Raw genomic sequence first — 22,785 nt, forward strand, 5'->3', positions numbered from 1 at the left:
AAGTTTATATACCTTTTCGGTTTGTTGTAAATTTAATTACAACTAGATTGACTCGGTTTTTGATGCTAATCAAGAATATATATGATTTATAAGGTCGGAAATGATTCCTTAGTACTAAAATTATAAAACCCTTACAAGGGTATAACGACAGTCCTCCTAAAGGATGCAAGGAACGGGTATTCAGTGGTCGAGGCACGAGTTATTTAAGCTTTTTTTCTAATTTTAAATAGTCCAAAAATAAGTATGACAAGTACGTAATCTTAGACATTTCTTAATTTTTATCACTGATTTATTACATTTAGTTGTCTAGCTACCATAACCGTATCTTTCGCTGCGTTCGTTTACGATATTCGCCAGATTGTTGCTACCAAAGCTAAATATTGTTTGGTAAAAAGTAAAATCTCAGCTCTGGCATTATCTCTTTTTCCGCTCTCTCTCTCTCCCGCTCAACTCTCTCTCTCTCTCTCTTTCTCTCGGTTTTGGCCTGGCCAGAAGACGCCGCTGTGGCGTTGGAAACCAGCTTCAGTTGTGAGTTTCGCTCACATCAGTCGCAAACTACGTGTAACCAAAGATAGACGAGTTTCGTCCCGGGTCTTCCGATTTCCGATCCCAAATCCCACCAACAACAAGAACAACAACAACAACAATATAGCCAATATAGCGTATATCGTAGAGGGCGCGCAGAGTGCGGATTACGGATGCGGATAGAGGAGGTCGACGGATGCGGAGCGTGGCTCGTAATGTCTGCCAAAGCGTAACGAAAATTTCAAAGTGCTCAAGACAACAATAACAACAACAACACCAACAATCACATCGTTGTAGTATCATTAATGGCATTTTCTGTTTCGAGTTTGTGTGTGAAAAAAAGGTGCACAAAAGTGGCAACAACAACCATCAGTCAACATCATTCAGCAGCATGAAAAATCTAAAAGGTATTCCCTATCGAAAATGCCCAATCAAATAATTACAATTAATTGCGCAAATTACACGAAAAATACTATATATATATATAGGCGAAAGTGGTAACAAAAAAAAGTTAATAATATATATTGCACCAGTGAAGAGATAAACTCCACGAAACAAAACCGAAAAAAATTGGCATTTACACACCTGCAACATTTGTTTGCTTTGGTGTTGGTGTGTCTACCTAGACGCTCACAGGTGTGTGTACATATAGATGCATGAACCGCGAGTGTGTGCGTGTTTGCCGTTGCATAGCTGTAAACCAGTTGCCAATTGCAACGTGTTTTTTTTTTTTGAGTTGTTGGCCCAAGAGAGACGCTTGCAAAAAAAAAAAAAATGTATAAAAAATAACTAGAAAATTGTGAAGTTGTCAAGACGAATACAACGGGAGTTAACAAATAGAAATCGGTGTAAAAAATGTGCAAAAAGCTGTTCTTAATATGTTAATATATTAAATGTTCAAAGATAAAGGTTAACATATTAAAACTTAACTGAATTCAATCAATTTTATACAAATAAATCAACAAAATAAGGCCTAAAACTAAATCAAAATCATAACTAGACCACAAATAACTTTACTTCAAGAATATTTTAAAATATTAAAAAATATATCGTTCAAAAAATAATTAACAATCTTCTTTTCCAAATCTTACAATAATAAAGTTAGTTAATATAAAATAATCTCCGTTAAACTGATGTTTATTGAACGGAATTTTCCACAACATAATAAAAAACGGCAGCTAAAAATCAAAACTAAAGATAAATTGGTATCAAAAAGTTGGCAATTTATAGAGCTGCTTGCGTGTTACCACCGAAAAACACGTCCGAAACGAGTGTTAAAGTGACAAAGAAGAAATCACTGAAATGGAATCGAACAATAAATAGCAGAGCAAAAACAAAAACCCCAAAAAAACTAAGAATATAAAAAGATTTTAACAACGACTCCGTTTTGGCCTTTTTTTCTGTTCGTTTATTATTATTTTTTTGGCTAATAAAGCAATTTGATATCGTAAAGCAAAAAACTGAGTGAGATCATGATTGAGAGAGAGAGTCAGAGAGAAAACAGGAAAAGAGAGCAACAGGCGGTAGAAAGAGAGTGAGAGAACCAACTAAAGTTTTAAGCCAGGCCAAAAAATTAATGCCAATTTGTAAATATGGCAACAACAATGAGTAGTCCATATATCATCGGGACATATATATAGATATTTTAATATCGTTTATGGAACTCAGCTCAGCTGTGTGGAGGTGTAAGCAACAACAAATAATAAAAGAACACAAAAAACGCTATTCGAACAAAAAACAGACACAAATTTCGCAAAAAGCTCGCCCCAGAAGCTGACAGAACAAAAAAAAATAAGAAAAGAGAGAGCGCGTGAGAACCGCTGACGTCGAGCAGCTTGTTTTAACTTTTGTTTAAATCTTGTTTAAAAATGCTAATGAATTGATGTTGTTTTATAGTTCTTAGAACTAGCTAGGGGGAGACACTAACTATATAACTATAAAGAGGGATAGGAATCCGCCAGCTAATAATTAAGAACTCAGCTCAGCTGGGCATTAAGCCTAAAGATGCACAGAAAAAAATAATAATGCAATTTTGTTTTATTAAATGAGATCAGTAATTGTTTTAACAGCTTATGAATAATAATATTGAAATCCTTATTTGGTTTATTTCAATACTTAATAATTTCTCTCTATCAGGTTTCTATAAATTCTATCCTCAAAAGCCAAGCTTATTCATTTAATATAACGTTATATTAGTTTTTGAAATGTTTTTGCCACTTCAATAAATACTTTTGTATTTATTTGGTTCCTTATTAAAGAAGTTTATTTTAATATGCATAATTTAATATTCATTGTGCTTAAAAGTACAATTCTTTCTGTGTGTCTCATCTGCTTAAGCTGAGGCTTTGAAAAGGGTCACTTGAAGCTCAAGGTAATCAAGGTTGATGATTGTTCAAGTTTTGTTTTGTGTTTGGCCAAACAAACCTGTCCCTAATGACACTTAAATATGAATTTTTAACTCGCTTTGAATGAAGATGTATTTCTACTTTAAGTTTATTAATGATGCCTCTTGAAAAAACGTATATATTAATGATAAAATTATTCTTTGAGCATCATGAGAATTTAAAGAGTTAATTTTAGAATATTTTTGTATACAAATCTTCTTTCATTTGATCGTAAATCTTTCATAAATTGATTGAACTCAATTTACGATATTCGCTTGGCACTCATTTTTTAAACTCCAAAACACCTGATTGACCACCATGTGCTCTTTTCAGCCCTCTCATTTTCTCTGAATGACTCTCATTCACAGATTCTCCATAATTCTCCGAATTCTCTCTGCGCGTTTGGCAAGCCTCTAAATACCAACGATATTCGTCTACCTGTTCTTCGTTTTTTGTTTTGTTTTCTTTCTTTGTTTTGTGGCCCAGGTATATTTGTCTGTCCAAACATTTTCCGCATTTTTTCATGTGTGTCCAAGCGGGCTATGCAGAACCCATACATATACCAAGTTAGCGATCGAATGTGAGCCCAGGTAGAGCCATAAACTAAGCAAAAACAATGCCAAAGAAAAAACTTTCATTAACGTTTTGTTTTGCATTTCTTAAATACATATTTCGTGGCAAAGTTGCTATCTTTTGTACTGCTCTTAGGGGTAACAGCTATTACGGATCGTAAAAAAGAAATCCATCATTAGGTGCTGTCAACTTTACAGTGGCTGTCATTTGCATAGATCACCACAGTGGGGCGTATAGAAGAGGGGTGTTCTACCCTTTTTTAATGGGCAAAACAAAATATTAAAAACATTAAGTTAAAGGTCGGTTCAAAGCTCAAGAAGAAATGGTAAATTTAGTAATATCATAAAATTTATGAAATTAAAATCCATTATATAGATTCTGGAAGAATCTAGTTAATGTTAGAAAGTTCAGGTGTCTCAAAAAACGATATTAGACCGTTTTAAGCTTGAATAAAATAAAAGGGTTTAAATTATATCGCTGAAATAATAGTTTAAATGCTGTGAACCTGTTTCAGATATATATTTTCTATAGGTCTTTATAAAACAATTTGATAACCGCTATTTAAGTAGAAATATTATGAGAAAATTCTCTAATAATTGTATAATTTTATCAGAAATACTTATTAAAAACTTCAGAAATTTACAAGTATTTCTGACTACATATATGGATATATATGTTAATATATTTATTTGTATAGAGCCTCTCCCTTAGTTGCATTCTCTCTCTCTCTCTCCCTCTCTATCTATCTCACTCTTTAAGCTCAACATGCACTTATAAATTTCCCTCAAGTTAATGCAACGCAACCCACTGTCGCTATGCCATATCGCTGACGAATATCGTAAATCAGTTGCGCGCCACGTTCAAACCGCATTCATTTTTTATCTTTCCTACCCCAGTAGCCATGGTGCTCCACACCGGGTTAGTTGTTGTTCGCCAGTTGATGGCTCTCGGTCTCCGGCTTGGTCTTGGCTTCTAAGCCTCTGGAATGCCAACAATGTGCGCAACTCGCTTCGGTTCGGTTCGGTTTAGTTAGCTCTATTTTTTTTTTTTTCTGTTTTTGGACTTTTATTGACTGCTGTCGCACTTTCCATTGAGCTGAAATGGTTTTCACCTGAACATTTTTGTCGCTTTCTTACAGTTCGGTAACGAAATGGAAAAGAAAACTTGAAATTGGTGTCGATACGATTGCAAGTTTGGTCGCGTATCTCGCAGATACATCCGCTTGTCGGCCGAATTGCACAACCCAAAAAGAGAAATAAATAAAACAAGTGAGCCGCGCTGCACGTGTCCGAGTGAGTGAGTGAGTGTGTGTGGGTCTATTCGAGTCTCCCCTCCGTTCGTTGTCGTTAGCTGTGACCAGGCCAAAATGCCCGTATCCGAGAGATACCACCAGTCATCATCATCATCAGCAATTGCATCGCATCTGTGTCCGAGTACGAGCAGCACGCACCTCCAAGTAATTGCAGCATCTGGCCATCATCGTCAACGTTGCGGTGTATAATGAGTCAAAATGTGGCCGATAGTTTGGTGAGTAGCTAAACCATTAACTTGTAGATACTATATACATATACATAAGTCTATACGGATATGGCCAGCGTAGAAAGTAACGGGGGAAAATGCATAGAAAGTCATTTTGAAAGTATCTCGCAGGGTCCGAACTTTGTGTGGTAGCTTGTTTTATTTTTGGCCAAGACTGCTAATTGCTTGGTTAAATATTTGGGTAGACCGAATTAACATGAATCAAAATTTATGGCCTGAATAATCTATCAGTTTGTATTTTTCATTTAAGCTTGAAATTGAAAATGATTAAAGGATTATTTAGGAATTATTATTTGTAGATAACTTATCTTATTTTTGATTTATTTCATATTTTTGGGCTTCATTTATGAATCTATCTTTTAATTCAAGTATTATCTACCTTCTATTACAATATTATAATATTAACGTATTAAAGGAAAATGTACTTAAAAAATTTTCCAGTATAAATATACTTTCAAGTGTAGTCAAAGATAAAAAAAAAACTGTGATAAGTATGACTATCTTATTGATATTATCAGCATCAAGAAGAATGCAATATTCTCGTTCAGTTAAGATATGTTGTGAATGAAATACCCAAGTGCACATGATTATACATAAATTATTCATAACATACAAAAATTTCATTTGTAAACATTTCTCTAAATTAATAACTTCCCCTTTTTTGTGTTATCCAACATCATCAACATCACTATATGCATAACACTTATCAATTTCCATATCGAACCCACATGGCCTTATCAGGCAGCACCCTTAGTCTTCAGACTTGTTGCATTTGCGTTAATTGATCAATTGACTTGCTTTTGGGGTCCGATGTTTGTTCCACGGCAAACAAAAGCCTCAGACAACATTTGATTGGCTCTTACGTAAATGCACGTTTTATTAATATTTTCGCTTATTGATTTCCGTGCCAGCTTTCTTTCAAGTCGTTACCAAATAACAAAATACCAGACGGTATTCAGGTATCCCCATTTGCATAATTATGTCATTTCAGTTTACATGTTTGGCCCCCCAAAAACAACAAAAGAAGAAAGAAAATATTTAAATTTTTTCCCTGGCATTAATCAAAAATTTGGAAAAACACGGCACCGGTCTTAAAGTTTTACTGGGGAATCTCATAAATTCCATTGATAAATGCGTGAAGATAATGAAAACAAATGTCCATTGTTTGGGGGGGTCAGTGTGAAGTTGTCCGAAAATAATACCGAAAATATACTGAATAATTGGGGAGCAAGAGCCGCTGAGAGAGAGAGAGTTCTGATTAGAATTCAACAAACAACGCAGTTGCTCATCAGAAAAACATAAACAGAGCGAGAACATTTGTACCGAGTGAAATAAGCTATGAATTAGTGGCTCGACTTGGGGGTTACTCTGTTTTTTAATTTGCTTGATATCATAACTAATTGATTACACGTAATATTTATTTATTTTGAAACATTTTGGGTACAATCTTATTATTAAGATACTTTAAAATCCTTTCCTGTTATTTAACAAACTATTTGAGGCCTTTAAATGCTCTTAAATTTGTTCTGTTTAAAAAGGCGATTTATAATAAAAGTTGTTTTCGAGTATTATTCCTTGAATCGAAGATAAATAGGAAACACTTTAAAAAATTAAATTGTAAAGCTTACAATTGTTCTGGTTTTTAATTACCTTTTATTTAAATTTGATCTTTACCAATACCCAAATTGCAAAGTTATCAAAACTTAAATTTACTATTTAAGTTTAAATGTTTCTCGACCTCCCTATGTTGAATTAATCATAAATTACGGGGTATCAAATCCATAGTGGGTGCTAGAAATTCCCACGATCCTAAACCTGAGAATACCTGAGAACAACCAGAGAGTTAGAGAGAGAGAGAGTGTGTAATTAAGAGAGCGTCTGCTTGGAGCAGCTCGTCAAACCTGGGGGATGCTACCGTCGAAGCAGCCCTGTCAGCCAACGTTCTGAGAGAGAGAGAGAGAGAGAGCGCAAGTGGGGCCGAGCGCCACTGTACTATGGGACGAACAACCACTTTGCTTGGACAAAAAATATGATTGGTACCTTAATAAATTCATTATTTATACTGAGAAAGTAATAAAACCCTAAAAATATGGTTCGAGTGCGAGCATTTTTCTGAGAATATCTTAAAGAACTAAAAATATAATTTTGTTCTAAAGTGAATAATTAATGTCACAAAAGGTGGTTATTCGCCCCATAGTGCTCGGTGTCGTGTGTGTTCTAAGTGCCGAACGAGGGCAGGCTGGTACGGCAGGCAAAGTGCTTTCGACCGTCGTCGGCGGTGGTTGTGTCGCGTTTCTCGAGCTTTTTTCTCTCCATCTGTGTGTGTGTGTGTCTCGCGCGCGTCTTACTACCCCCTTACACTCCCCCTCTGCGGGCCACCAGCCGCGCGAATAACTCGAGAAACCCCCAATTGTGAATTTTTGTACAATGTTTTTGTAAATTACATGGATGTATTATTTCATGTTGAGATTTTCATCAGAGCAAATGAAAATGCACGCGGGATCCCGAAATTTGGTGTTTGTGCGAGTGCAGACATCGCCTCGGAAGCAACAATAACAAAAGAGAAACAAGAGGAAAAACGGAAAAAGCGATAAAAGCGATAAAAGGTGAAAATAAATAGTGAGGAAGGCGGTGTAAAGTGTAATCCAGTGTAAGGAGACCGAAACGCAGACTATATATCGAACGTAGTGCAACGAACCCTTACTTTCCCTTCGCGGACCAAGGACTCACCGCTTACCAAGTAAACGGTGAGCCAGTAGTAACCACCACCCCACCAAGCCTCCTGACTCATCCTCTGGGCCAGGAAGAAGCTGAACCGAACTGGCGGACAGGCGGCCATAGAAAAAGAGCAGCAGGAATATCGATTTTACTCGCCCTTACACACACTCACTCACTCTACCCTGCCCACCGCCCACTTCAATGAACTGCACTTGGGCGGAAAAACTGAAGGAAAAGCATCACAACACACATTAAACGGAGACGTGTTAAATAAAGGAGGAACAAAGAGGATAGCAGCATCAGCGAAAATCTCAACAATATTTCTCAAGAAACAAAAGCCAATCTCAAATGGTAAAGCCCCGGTGTAAATTATCAGGGACGATAACAAGGAGAGAGATCGAGTGGGTTTTGTAAAAGCCCTTACAGTGGCTTCTAAGAAAAGATTTAATAAACTTAAAAGCTTTATAAAGAATCATTATATCAATCAATAATAGATCTTTAAAAGAAAAAATGCTGTGATTGAAGTCCTCCTACTTACATATAAAGTTATTAAATCTGAACAACCACTGTAAGAGTATCAAAAAGGCTAACCACAACTTGTAGGTGATTTATCGCTGTTATATTTACATTTGTATACCTATATACATATTTATTTATGTACATATGCCGACTTTAAGTCAACTACATCGATAATATCACCTACAATGAACCTATGTATATCTCGAACCTTTTGTTTGCCCAAAAGTTGTCTCAGCCCTTGAATAATGGTGAATCGCTTTGTACTTGATCTGGTCCTGTTTGACGAGTGAACACTGTAGTAATAAGTCTTGGTGTCAAATCGCAAGAAATGTCAACAAGGTTTACGGATAAAAGCCAATGGCCTGGAAACTTTACGCCTTGGTGGAGTCCAGAAATATAACTCGAGTAGGGGAAAGGATTAAAGAATCGATAAAAGTCGTGAATGGTAATCAAACTTTAATGGAAGTTTTCTGATAAATATAGATAGAATAATCATGACCAGGCAGTTATTTGGGGGGGGTCTTTTACCCAAATAATTAACAATAATAATTTGGGTAAATACTCATAAGTATAATACGAATGAATCATAAGTTGGAAATAGTCTGCATGGAATGTTTATAGTATCTTCCTTAAAAAGGAATTGAATTTATCTAGAAACCCAATTTATTATTTGTAAATGACATTATTTTGTAATTGGAAATCGGGCCATATATCATTCAAGTTGCTGCTTTTGTTTTTTTGTGTGTCATCCATTTATGTGGAGAATCCCCACCAAAAACATTTACCCGCGCCCATTGTATGCAAAACAAAGGCTCCGCCTCTTCCTCCGAGGAGAGTGAATGAATGATGAATAGTTGGGGAATGCATAAAAAATAATTTACGTGGAGAGCTATGCTGCTCACTGGCTCAAGCTTTAGTTCAAGTTGATATATTTTGTATTGTTTGTACATCATTTCTGCTGCTGCTGCCCCAACGGATGTGGTTTGATAATAGCTCAAAGAGAGAGGGAGAGCGATAAAGATTGGTACACAGAAAATAAATTAATCTAGCTTAACAATACCTTGATTTTTTGTTAGGAACTTAAATATAATTATCATGGAAAAATATATAGTAAAGTCTAGTAATAATATACATAGGTACTAAAATAGTAAAGAAAGGGGTCTAGGCATCCCAAATTTTTATAAGAAATCCTTCCCTTTACAAGCTACAAATATCCTATTCTTGTAGAAAGTATAAAGGTCATGCTAGTCCCTTAATATATTATTTTTTTGTTCCTAAAAAGAACCCAATATTTCTTCCAGTGTAATTGGGGGGAGCAACAAAAATGTTGTCAAGCTGACTGCGTCGGATGCAGTCACATGTAACTGACAGTCAGTCAGAGTCATTTAGTCAGTCAGTCAGTCACATCAGAGATGACTGTGGGGCAGAGTGGTGTTTAGTTTCAGTCTCTTTTTTTTCTTTGGCGTTTTTCAATTTGGTTTTTGCAATGTTTTTCTGTGTTTCTTGCTTTTTTTTTTTTTGTTTCCTGCTGCTGCAATTCACAAACTCGTGCCAGGGGTTGCCGGTATAAAAATAGCTAGATGTGTCTACAGTTGAGGGTAAAATAATGATAATACTTGTAAAAAATGTTTACTATATTTTATTCCAACTGATAAGTATTAAAATATGCATATCTGTAGCTTACAAGACATTTAAATTCAAGAAAATATAACAAAACAAATGAATAGTATTATAGCAAACTTGCTAAGATAAAAAATATTCATAAAATTCCCAAGAAATACTTTATTCAACGTAAATATTTATTACCCATTATGATTAGTATTATTATTTTAACCACAATTGTTTTCCTCTGCCCAAAAGAAGCATATTTCCACCCCAAATTGTAAATGCTAAAACCTCTGGCCATCCGCTTTGATGTTTTTGCTGTTATTGTATTAGTTGTGTTCGTTCGACTCTCCTTTTGTTTTGACTTTTGGGCTATTTTTGCCAAGATCTGTAATTGAGAAAAGCCCCCCATCGTGGCTGGAAAACAGAGAGTCTCCTACACCCACGCGATTTTCTGGAGGAAAGGTCACCTGCTCTATATATAGACAGATGATGTGGGGGCCGCTCCCAATTAGACGGCTCATCATCATACTTCGCCTGTTATTTCTTTATAATTGAGGCGTTTGTATATACAAACACGAAAATGTTTGACAATTGGCCATTATTATTATAAATATAATATAATATTTCATCACTTATAATGCGCTCTGTTTCGGCAGCCGTTATGCTTGTGCCGGGTATTTTCTGATGAATCATTCGAACTCGTTTTGTAAACTCAGTCATGCAAATTTCAATTCCTCCCAGAGTCGGGTTCTGTTTCTGCTTCTGTTCGTGTCTCGTTTGGCAATCGTTGTAATAATAAACGTGAATGAAATGAGTGCGGGGGCTTGGTACAAATCGAGTGCAATGTATGTGCATATTGATTAGACTCGAAGGTAGCTTTAGACAAAGCAAATCTAGGTTTTGCTGTATTCGAAGGATTCATTCTAATCAGTTTGAGGTTCGATTCAAAGAAGCTTTGTTTTACATTTGCGAAATGGGACAGCATAATCTCTTATCGCTATAAGTTCAGGGTGAGTGGAATATTTCATGATAATTTATATGCAATCTTCAGGGTGAATGTGCTTATTGTATTGAGAGCATTACTAATCGATTTATGAAGTTACTTAGGATTGAATAGAAAAATTATAGAACCATATAGTAAAGTCAAAAGATACTAAAGTTTTCTTTAACTTTAACCCAAAAGATAACTATTTACATGTACATTTTCCGGCTTACAAATTTGTAAGCACAATCCACAAAAGAAATTCATGCTCGACTTAGGAGCTTTGTTCAGATTGCATCTAATTTATGGCCTTTTGCCTTGTGGAAATCAGAATCCCAGACTTTTCTCTCCAAGGAGGATGCATGACGCCTTTTAGATGGAACGTGCCTGTATTACGGACCGATTTTTCCCTCATTTCGGAATATATATAATATTGGTTTTATTTGATTGCGCTCGATTTAATTTGTGGTATAGCGTATTTGATTGAACGACCTTCGTTGCATTTCTTGGTAATTTAATTTCAAGGCATCAATATCCACAATTTGATACACTTGGCCACGCGAGGCACGTTCCAGGTCTGACCTTTTTTCCCCCCTTCCAATCCTCACGCATGACCCAGCGTGCTGACCTCTCTACGATTAATTTCCAAGACGAGATTAACTGTCTCAAAGACCTACCAAAGACCGAAATGACACACACTTCACACGAAACTGGGCAGAAGCAAGTTATGTAATTGGCCATGGAGCCAGGTTGGGCAAAGATGCCAAATGGCCTGAAGTTGGCCTGAATTTATGGCTAAAACTCAACATGAAATGGGCTGGGCCGAAACACAGAGAGAGATAGAGATGGATGGAAAAATGCCATAAAACTGCTGGAGAAAAAGGAAAGCACAACGCAGTTTCCACCACAAATAGAGACAAGAAAATATTTATCTAGGCAAAATTATTGAATAGTTTTTAGGTTTCATTTCGAAAATAGTCGAAATAGAAATGCTCTTCTGAGGAAATAGAGATTTTAAGGGTATATTACTACAAGATTTTAATTTATGATGGAATTTGGATGGTATTTTGTTTTGATATTGATAACATGATGTTTCCTTTGCTTTTAGAGACTAAAACTCTAAATGAAACAAAGGCCATGATATTTTGTTAGCTCTTTTGTAGTATTTTTTTTTTAAACTTCCCGTTGAATGTCTTTGTCAGTTTGATCCTTTGTTAGAGTATCTTTTGCTGGATATTTCCCTGGCAAAAACCTGTGCGCAGCTGCCAATAGGCGTGAAATACTATGGCCCCAAAAACAACATCAACAACTATAATAACTTCCTGGTAAAAGTTGAACGCATCTTGTATGGGATGAGCGTCTTGATATGTTGTTTACGGGATGAAAAACAGCTACGATATCTTGCCTAGCACAATGTGAAATTGTTGGGCCTCAAGTCAGGCCATAAATTGTAGCTCCAGGGGTTTTTGTATTATAGCCATATTTGGAGGAGATGAGTGAGCGCCACTTGAAGTACAAAAGTTGCTTGTCAAAAAAATTCACTTTTTTGTATGTTTTGCCTGCCGGGTTGTTTGATTGTTTTTTTTTTGTTTGTTTCTATTTTTGGTTATTTTCTATTGCTGTTGTTGTTGTCAGTGTTTTGGGTAGCTCATAAACATCAAATACAGCTGAAACAATGCGAGTGGATTGTGGTGCGTGTGTGCGTTTTGGAGTCAAATTGTAGCCAAGGTCAGGGGCTCTGTGAACGAACTGAGACGACAGCTCAAGTGGGTTGAGGGTCGTCTCTCTCTCTCTCTCTCTCTCGCCAAATCAATGAACCTCAAGCCCATTGCGACCAAGATCAAGTACAAAGCAAAGTCCCCATTTAGGAGGAGGAGGAGAAAAAAACTGGTGTGTTTTAACCGAAAACAAAAACTTGCAGAATTTCACAAGTCGCGCCAACTGTAAATGCCCTCATAGCCAGAAGCATCAGCCGCAGAAGTCCACTCTTATCAAGAGTCACACCTGTGCCTATCAGCTCCAGGATCTCAGTGGCTATAATCGTGCCCTAATGCCACCGCTGGACAATACGGACTTTAGCAGTGCCTGGCGACAGGTGAACAATAATACCTCCAGTCACTCCTGTGCCTACCATCAGCAGAAGGAGCAGCCGGAGGACTGGAAGAAGCATTACCATCATCACACCTGTCCCAGGCAGCGGAAAAAGTCCTCCACTCCCCTGCCGCCCTTGGAAATGTGTCCACAACCTCAGCAGCAGCAGCAACAAAGGAGATCCCGCTCTGCCTCTGCCAAGCCACGACGAAATAGTTCTTATCACTCCTATGATGATCTGGATGTCTCCTCGGCGGTTCTCAATGCCGAAAGGAAGGTGGTGGCCAGTTTAAAGTACCTGTGTGCCTGCACTGGAGCCACGTTAAGGAATCTCTCCAAGAAGACCAAGGATCTGCATGCCAAGAACTATACCTACACAAAGGTAAATTGTTTCCACGAGAGTTTTGTAATGAGTTATTTACCTCTATTCTCAGTTTAATTACATTCTTTTTATTGTAGAATTATATCTGAAACTGATTTGTTTATCATCTAGATCAAGCATTATTGAATTAAACTCAAATACATCATTTTATTTGCTTCAAAAGTGGTTTCCATACCTTCTTCCTCAAAAACATTGAGTAATTTAGTTGATTCTAAATTAATGTATCTTAAATAAGATCAATTCAAAGCCAATCAAAGTGCCCAAATATTGCCATTTTATGACTATTTATTTCATTTAATGAAACGCAATAAAGTGAACATTTCGATTTCCTAAAATGTTTGCTATTTTCCCCCATTTATATATTTTGCACTTGTTGTTTGTCTTTGTTTGGTGCGTGTGTGTGTGCCGACTAGCCTGAGTCACATCCGGTTTAATTATGTTTACCCAATTGATTGTCTAATTGACACTAATTAATTACTTGAGTTGCATGCAAGAATCTGGGGACTGAGGTAAAGCAATAGACTGATAATTAGTAGCTAAATTGCTGCAGCAATTTCCATCTGTCATTGAGAAAGAATTGAATGTCTTTGAGAATTTAAATATAATCGAAATGTAGATCTACATTTTGCATAATTTCTGTACGATTTAGGAAGAAAATTAAACCTTACTCTGAAAGACATCTCATTTTTATGATGTTTAAGTAATTATTTGTATTATTATTATAAAGTGGATGTTCTTGGTACAATTTTCTGCCTTTTTGCAGGAGATTTCTGGAGCAATGACTTAGTTTAAATGTCCACTTGCAATCCCATAAATCAATGTCCATTTATACTTGATTTAGCATCGTGGATTATGCCTGTAAATCATTTCTTAAGTAGCAAATAGTAGTATTTCCTTCACTTTTGACGCAAATGGAGAATCGAACTGAGCTGCCATAATGCGTCATTAATTAAACAACAAAACGGCAAGTGAACAGATCGTACAAGGCATCAGTGTTTAACCAAGACAAAATAACAAAAAAAATGCCAAATAAATAACAAATAAATTTAATAAATACGTATACTTGATATGTACGTATGTACATTCCGCAAAACGAATCAAGAACGGCGGAAAAAGTTGTATTTTTTTTTTTTTGGCAGATGCCGCTAAGAAAAAGTCGCTGCCGGGCGCCGATGATCGTGAATCGGAATTGATTAAATGTTGCCTTCACATTGTATATGTACCATATAGTATGTATATGTATATAAAACATATATATCTGTATATAACAATTGGCAAAAAAGGGGAAGTGTGTGTAAATCAGCCAGCCGAAAAAAATAATTAAATAAAAACAGAAAGCGGCAATTAGGGTGAAGCATGCTACACACATTAGATAAAAACAATTGCAAATTTTCTTGCTTATTTATATTGATTATTTTTTCTCTCTTAGCAGGAAGCTGTTTTTAAAACAAATGAGAAGAAAGCAAGATAGAAACGTTTTCCCAGCTGTTGTTATTGTGGGAATTTTCTTCCTTTTGCTGCTATGAGCAACATCTTAATCGAAATTTCTTCAAGTGCAAACAAAATCTCTCGATTGCCACACTCGGTGTGTCTGCCCCTTAACAGTTGCCACATCGTGTCTTCTATTTTTGCAAGGCCATTTGGAAGTGTTTCAGCTGTTTCCCAAATACATCTCCCCCGCCCTAAAAAAAAAGACCTAAAGTTTATGCACAATTACACAAAATACGAAACAAATCGCTGCCTGCCTGTTGCCACTTAAGGCCCAAGGGGAAAAAGAGTGTTTCATGTTTTTTACGAAATATTAAAGTACAGCAAGTACGGCCGAGTACTTTAATTTAAAAATTTACGAAACGCTAACGAAGTGAACTAAACATTTGGGCAATTTGGTTCGCTTTTGTTTTGGTGTAATCAAAGCGCATGCGGGCAATTAATTGGATCAACATGAGATTCGTGCCTGCCTGTCTGTCTTTCTGTCTGTCTAGGATAGATGACCCCAAGTACCCGTGTGTGTGTTGCTGTTAAGCCCTCCGTTTTTTATATGTATGTACTTCCCCCCACCCAGTAACATAAAATCATGTTTATGTTTTCGCATTCCTTGATGGTTTCTCATTTGGGGTCAGCTGTTCTCTTTTTTGTTGCTATTGCTGTCGCCTTATCTACAGGGAGCACAAAATAAAATAAATAAAATATTCATGATTAGCCGGGCACACTGATAAAATTGATTTCCTATTCTTGGAAATTGTTCATCAAGCTTTTCGTTTAAATATTTAAATTCTAAGCAGTAAAGAAGATTATTTGTCAAGGGATTTGTATTCAAAATTGATGCCACATTCGGCTTAAGGAATATAATCTGGGTTGACGGTATTATTTCATTATCAAACAATGGGATTTACTCTTCTATTTATTTATCACAATTGAATACATAATTATAGTAAAAATAGTAACACGATGATATCAAATTAAAGAAATATATGACATGTCTTTAGATAATATGGAATTCTATGTTCATATACTTATAATCAGAGGTACATTAATCAATTGATAAATTTAAAATGTATTGTTTGTATGCCTCGACAATAATTCATCTTAATACTTAATCTCCTAGAAAAACCTAGCCTACTTTTTGGCAACTTCCTAGGAGAAGTATGAAAGAGGCTTAACTTAAAATCCCCATTTAAAAGTGCAACTAGCTTAATAATACTACAATTTAACTTAAGAATATATCCAAGACATAAGAATTTAAATTCTTTAAAAAAAAATCAATTCATTTTGTCAACAAAGAGATAAAATTCAACAAGTTAAAAGTACAATTCCAAATTTGATAAGCAATCGGAACTATAATTTTTCTCTGTGCTGGAAAAGCAGAAAAATCTTTTTATAGTGACTTTTCCTAATCCCTGCCTTTGTTGTAACTTTTAGCTGCTGTTTATTATTGGTGGGCGCCAGCCAGCACCACCACCCACCCCACCCCCCCGGGCACATCCAATTGCAGACACAAATCCAAGTACCAGACACTTACCTATACCGAATGTGAACTCATTGCGTGCCATTCCCTTTGTGGTTTGCTGCTGAGCGTTTATTCAACTTATGCTTATTCATTCACTTCTCGTTTAATGCTTTTTTCACGCTTTTGGCATTGCTGCCGAGTAAATTTCAATTTAAGCACTTATACCGCATTTATGTGGGCCCATCGTTTGTATTCGCTTCGGTATTTACATAGTTTTTACATAAACACAAAAGGTATTTTGTAAAGAGAGCGCCCCAACGCCGGTTGCATGATTTTCTAATTAGAATTTTAATGCTTTTGGCGTTGATTAAGCGCAAATATGTGAAGCATTTTCCGGGAGGGGATGCGGAAAAGCTAAGGGGCCTTGGGAAAATGTGCGACTAAAACTCGTAACAAATTGCGGCGTTGAATCACTAACTTTTTCGTAACAAAATTAGTTTCTGTATAAAGGAAAAATTCCTGTTTCTGTTTACATTTTTTAATAAGTGATTTTGCATTTACATAAATTTCATCTTGCACAACTTGATGTTCCCCTTCTCATTTCCAATTAGGCCGAAAACGATTTGAAAAACATTTTTTGAAACATATTCGGCTGGTCCGATCCAACAAATTAGCAAAAGAATTTATGTATCAATTAAAATACCGAGACTAGACAAGAAAAAATGCTGTTTTTTTGGGGGCCTTAACACTGCCAAAGATGCCACACGAAACGGAAATGGAAATGAAAATGGAAATGCCCGACAGCCGAATTTCCACAAAAACAAACAGTCTTTCGACTGCAAACACATTTTGCACAAAAATCCGAATGGCATATTGTTTATATTGAGAATATTTTACAAATTTCTTTTTGGTCTCGTATTAAGGGGAAATAAATTTAAAATACGTCGGATATTGGGGCTAAATTTAGATGGATGATACATTTAATTGCCATTGAATGGGCTATGATCTTTGACTTTGACACAGATTTCCCATTTTCCATAAATATTTATTGCATTTTGGAGATGTTTCTTTTTTAATATCAACAAGATTTGATTTAATTAAGAGACTAAATATATATAAGATAGTTGAATAAATATTCCCATCATTTGGTGGGGAATTACGGCTTTAGTTTCCACACAAAGTTAAGACAAACACATTTTAGTTTTAGAAAGTTTAGTTTACCTTCACTTTGTCTAATCTACTTTCCGTTTTTTTCTTATTTTACAGCCCACGTGGCGCCTTTGGGGCGAAGAGCACGAGAAAAATGCAATTTTCACTGTCTACCTGAAGAAGGTGCGCTACCACCGACCAACGCCCACGGCCAGCAATGTAAGTAATTCCTACAATCAATTACTTAGCTGGGATAACATCGCCAAGTGCTCAGTTTTTTAAAATTGAAAATTGCCTCGCCTTGACTTTGATATATATATCTTTCAGGACTCTGATGATGAGATCTCCCATTTGGAGTGGGAAACAGTGCGAGTGCGCTTTGTGAAGGCGGCTACTTTAGCCCGGTTGGTGGAGGCTTTGGCCACCGATGATGGGGAACTGGAGTCGACATTTATCAATGTGTTCCTGTCCACATATCGCACCTTCTCCACACCAAAGCAGGTGCTTAGTCTATTGACGCAACGCTATGATGCGCTGCACGAGAAGCACCTGGAGGAACTGGAGCAGGCACAGGAGAGTGGTCAGGCCATGGATCCTGCCTATGATCCACATGCCTCCATCCATGAGCAGCACAAGAAAACGCTAGTCTCGGCGTTGCATGTGTGGCTAGATGGTTTTCCAGAGGACTGGCATGAGGATAACTTGCAACAGGTGGGTTTAAAATTGATTATAGGTCTTTATATCACATATATTAATCAAATATGTTTCGTTAAAGATCCTGGGTTTTGCCAACAAGCGACTGAAACGCTCCGACTTGCACATCAAGGTGTTGAATCGTCTAGAGCGTCTTATTCGACAGGCTTGTTATGGAAATGGTGGCACAGGTGGGGGCGGCGGTGGTGGTGCCTTGGAGGGCAATGGCCTCTCTTGGCTTTCGGCTGCTGGATCCCAGCCAGTGCAGCAGTTCCTGATACCCACACACTATGGCTCCTCGTATGACCTCACCGATCAGTTCAATGGCCTGTATCTCTCGCCCATGGGTCATGGGCCCATCTACCGTGGACCCACACATTTCCTGCAGGCTTTCCGCTTTCCCCACGTACCTGTGAGGCATTTTGCCGAGCAGCTGACCCGCATGGACACGGAGCTGTTTAAGCGATTGATACCCCATCAGTGTTTAGGACACACATGGGCTCGAAGGGATAGCGGTGGCTCGGAGACTGTGGTGGCCACCATTAACCAGTTTAATGCCGTACTCTTTCGAGTGGTGTCCAGCATACTGATAGATCGACTGAAGCCACAGGTGAGTTTGTGGTTTGTTTATCTTTTATAGAATTGAAATAATTTTATTGTAATGTTGCAGGAGCGCGCTCTAAACATTTCACGATGGATTGACATTGCCCAGGAGCTGCGCATGCTCAAGAACTTTAGCTCGCTGAAGGCCATCATTTCGGCCTTGAATTCCAATTCCATCTATAGGCTTTCCAAGATCTGGGAGGTTTTGCCCAAAGAGAGAGTGAGTCTGGCATTATTTCTTATATAACAAGTCTTACTTAACCCTTTTTTATATCTTTTCCCGCAGATGGAAGTCTTTACGGAGCTGGCGAGAATTTGTTCGGAGGACAACAATGCCTGGACTCTGCGCGAGGTCCTAAAACGTGAGGGAACGGCCAAGAATCCGGATCCAGGCAGCGATCAAACTGACCGGCATCTTCAAAAGCTCATCCTAAACCTGGGCACACAGACCTCTCACGGCACGATACCCTATCTGGGTACCTTCCTCACCGACCTGACCATGATCCACACAGCCAATCCCGACTACCTCACCGAGGACAAGTTGATCAACTTTGACAAGAAGCGCAAAGAGTTTGAGGTTCTGGCGCAGATCAAGCTGCTTCAGGGTGCGGCCAACACTTATAATCTCCAGGCGGATGCACTCTTCGATCACTGGTTCAACTCGATGCCGGTCTTTGATGAACGTGAAGCCTTCGAGTTGAGCTGCCGACTTGAACCACCGCCACCTGCTCCAAGGAAATCGGTGGTCAGTACGAATACATCGCTCACAAACACCACCAACTCTTCGACTGCCTCAATTATGGGACATCGGAAGACTGACTCCATACACTCCAATTCGAGCAGCGGAGCGGGATCGCAGTTCTATTGTGAGTTAAATAGCAGCACCAGTTCCAGGCACAACTCCCTTGACCGGGATGCCCATCATCAGCATGCCTCCCTCATGTCCGCCTCGAGTAGTGTTTCCAATCTGTCGCTGGATTCGAGTAACTCCGGTGGCAGGCAGTCTGGCAAGCTCACACATTCCCAATCGATGGGAAATGGCCTAAAGTCGCATGGAAATGGGACAAACGGTGGCTCACCGCATATCAATGCCCAGCTGGTGCAGCCTTCGGGTGGAACTCCTCAGTCTGCGCCGGATTTCTACATCATTCGAGTCACCTACGAGACGGATAACATCGAGCTGGATGGGATTGTCCTATACAAGAGCATAATGCTGGGTAATAATGAGCGAACGCCGCAGGTTATACGCAATGCAATGCTAAAGCTGGGTCTGGAGGATGATCCCGATAGGTTTACCCTGGCGCAGGTGCTGCCCGACAAGGAGCTGGTCATGCCGAAGAATGCGAATGTTTACTATGCGGTCAACACGAATTACAACCTCAACTTTATCCTGAGACCGCGCAAGGAAGAGGGCGTGGCAGGCAGCTAGTCGATAGCCGTGCCTCTGTCCCAATTGTGGTGTCTGGGATACGAGGGCGAGGAGTAAGGATGAGTAGTGAGGATTAAGGATTGTATATAGCTAGAGCTCGACTTGTTCATGACAAATAGTTGGATATTCTACCTAAGTTAAGTTATTTATTGAGAGAGCGGAGAAAGGAGATGATTCGATTAGCAGTACCGATTACTTCGATAAATGGCTTTCGATTTCAAACCCGTCAATTAGTAATTATTGTAATCTCTAATTTCTCCCAAACCAACCCAAAACATATATATTATATAGAGACTACTGGAATATTTGCTGATATTTACACACTCAAGATACTATATATTTATGTATATGTACATATTATACATATAGATATACACAACCATTGATATTCTAAATGTGGTACAATAATTTTGAATCTTGGAAACAGATATTAAGTTAAATCTGAACATTACTTTGAGGATTTTCCACACACAAACAAAACAAAACAACAAAGCGTATTTGTATAGATGTTTTTACCCACTGTACGTGTATTAAAAATACAAAATACAAAATATACAATTAACGATAAGTCCGATGAGTGCACAAAAAGCAGATAATTTTATCGATAACTTTAGCCAGTTAAGAATTATTGTATTTGAGTTTTTGTAAGTAATCTATACTGAAAAAGTAACGAGAGAATGAAACAAATTATACATTTACGATCTATATTAAGGATCTGCTTAAATTTATACATATTAAATATGCTAAAGTGAAGAAAGATGTAAGAAACGAAGAAAAACAGATAAATATTGTAAATAAATAAATGAAAATGCGATAGTTTGTGTTCTTCTGCAAATAAATTGTAACAAAAGAATGTTAAAAGTGTTTCATTTGATAATGTTAATATTGATATTTTAAAAATGTATGTAGTTGCTTTTTTGGCTTAGTTATGAGTTTTTTAAGCTTTGATTTCGAAGAATGCAAATATTTTTGGCTTTGTTTTGATTGATTACTAATTCGTTTCTAGAATTCTTGTGCGAACTTCTACCCAAAGTTAGTTTCCTTTATTGTTTTTATTTAAATACAAAATAAAACAGAATAATATTATAAACCCTTTTACACAGTTACCTATTATTTCTAAACTCCCTATCATTTATTAAAAATCTCCAATATTTCTATTCCTGATTGGATTTGTTAAACCCCCAAATAAATCTTTTTGTTCCGATCTTCCCACAAGTCCCCTTTTTTCATTCCATTAAAGGTATTAGTAATCCAGCCAAACTGATTCCAAAACTTTGATTAGCCCCGGTTTTGGGCCATGTTGAAACTTAACCCCCTCCAACAAGTCGTCGGCGGCAAAAGTTTAACCCATTTCGATGCGAAGCGCGGAGGGAAAAGTGGAAAAATCAGATTATCAAGCAGCCGATGCCAAAGAGAACTTGGCCAAGGCTTCAAGCCAAATCAGCATCCGCAAGGCTGAAAACGAAAAGGGGTTAGAAGAAAGGACCAAGTTAGCGGGTCAAAACATCTCATTACATTTGCAGGCTGGCGACACACACACACACACACACACACTAAAGGGACACAAACGAGATGAAGGCAGTAAAACTGAAATAAATTACTTTTTTGGCTTTTTAACAACTTTTTGGCTGTTTGGATACGAAAGCGAAAACAAGTTGCACCTCCGACAAGCGTGTGACCCTTTCCCCCACAAAAAGAACTTTCCGCTGAAAACAAATTTCGTTATCCTTTTAACCCCGCCAGCAGTGGCGCTTATAATTTTTCGGCTCACACAAACTTTAATTAGATCACTTCAATGACAAAAAATAAATCTCGGTCCGCAATAATAAAAGCCACAGAGAGCCCCAAAACAACAAATTGAGACGAGGAAGCGGGCCCAGAGACTTGAAAAGCTCTCGAAAAACAAACTTTCTCAAACTATGTAGTTGGTGCGGGCAGGGGGAGGGGAAAACCAGGGGAAAAATCCGCATCAGGCATCAAATGGAAATGGAAATGAGTTGACTTGACGTTGACGTTGAGGCTGCTCCAAGTGCGCGGGGGGAGGACTGGAAAATGGAGGGGGTGTTGGGTGTTTGGCTACATCAAAGTCGAGTCGAGTGCTGATAAAGGGGGGAGCGAAGCGGTTGTAGGGGATTCTATGTTGTAGTTTGTAGTGAAAGCTCCGGGGTTAACAATGACGTCATAGTTGTGCAAGTCAAGAGCACACAGAGCGAAACAATAACAATTATCAATTGGAAGGATATGATATTATTATTATAAAAAGGTAATAAGAATATAAAGAAGTTCTTCAGAAATCACTAGAGGTGCTAAAATATTTAAAAAATTATACAAAATTATGATTTAAATATTAGCAATATTATATTTCATACATTTAGAGACATTTGTTTAATTCCTTAAGCAACTTAGTTATATTATATTTAATCACCAAATATATTCTCATTTTAAAAGTCATTTTTATAAGCTCTTATCTTAATCAATAGAACATTTTCTCTCTCTGCATAGTACCGTTGGCGGGGAAAAAAGCAGAAGGTGAAAGTAGTTTTTAGCGTACAAACTCATTTCGTCATAACCGACAACGAATAATCAATAGCCTCCAGCAGACACAATGACGCAGCCAGAATGACATAATTCCACCCACAAACA

The 22,785-nt window shown here is 37.5% G+C and overlaps 1 protein-coding gene across 3 annotated transcripts; it reads left to right on the plus strand.

Moving 5' to 3' along the window:
• The first annotated feature begins 524 nt into the window (after positions 1-524).
• On the plus strand, positions 525-20,995 carry Rgl (Ral guanine nucleotide dissociation stimulator-like). 3 transcript variants are annotated; one of them, XM_020961761.2, is made up of 7 exons: positions 525-932; positions 4,621-5,009; positions 17,535-17,636; positions 17,745-18,128; positions 18,193-18,720; positions 18,781-18,933; positions 19,000-20,995. In XM_020961761.2, the coding sequence occupies exons 2-7, from the start codon at positions 4,983-4,985 to the stop codon at positions 20,140-20,142; spliced, it is 2,337 nt and encodes a 778-aa protein (XP_020817420.1). In that variant the 5' UTR covers positions 525-932; positions 4,621-4,982; the 3' UTR covers positions 20,143-20,995. The 3 variants fall into 3 exon arrangements, with proteins under 3 accessions (XP_020817420.1, XP_086690472.1, XP_020817419.2); XM_086834346.1 differs by having other exon boundaries at positions 592-1,161; XM_020961760.2 differs by lacking the exons at positions 525-932; positions 4,621-5,009 and adding exons at positions 7,265-8,090; positions 12,770-13,321.
• Positions 20,996-22,785: the final 1,790 nt, after the last annotated feature.

Source organism: Drosophila serrata, unplaced genomic scaffold (assembly GCF_035046125.1).
Source record: "Drosophila serrata isolate PLE 108 unplaced genomic scaffold, ASM3504612v1 contig_272, whole genome shotgun sequence".
Taxonomy (NCBI): domain Eukaryota; kingdom Metazoa; phylum Arthropoda; class Insecta; order Diptera; family Drosophilidae; genus Drosophila; species Drosophila serrata.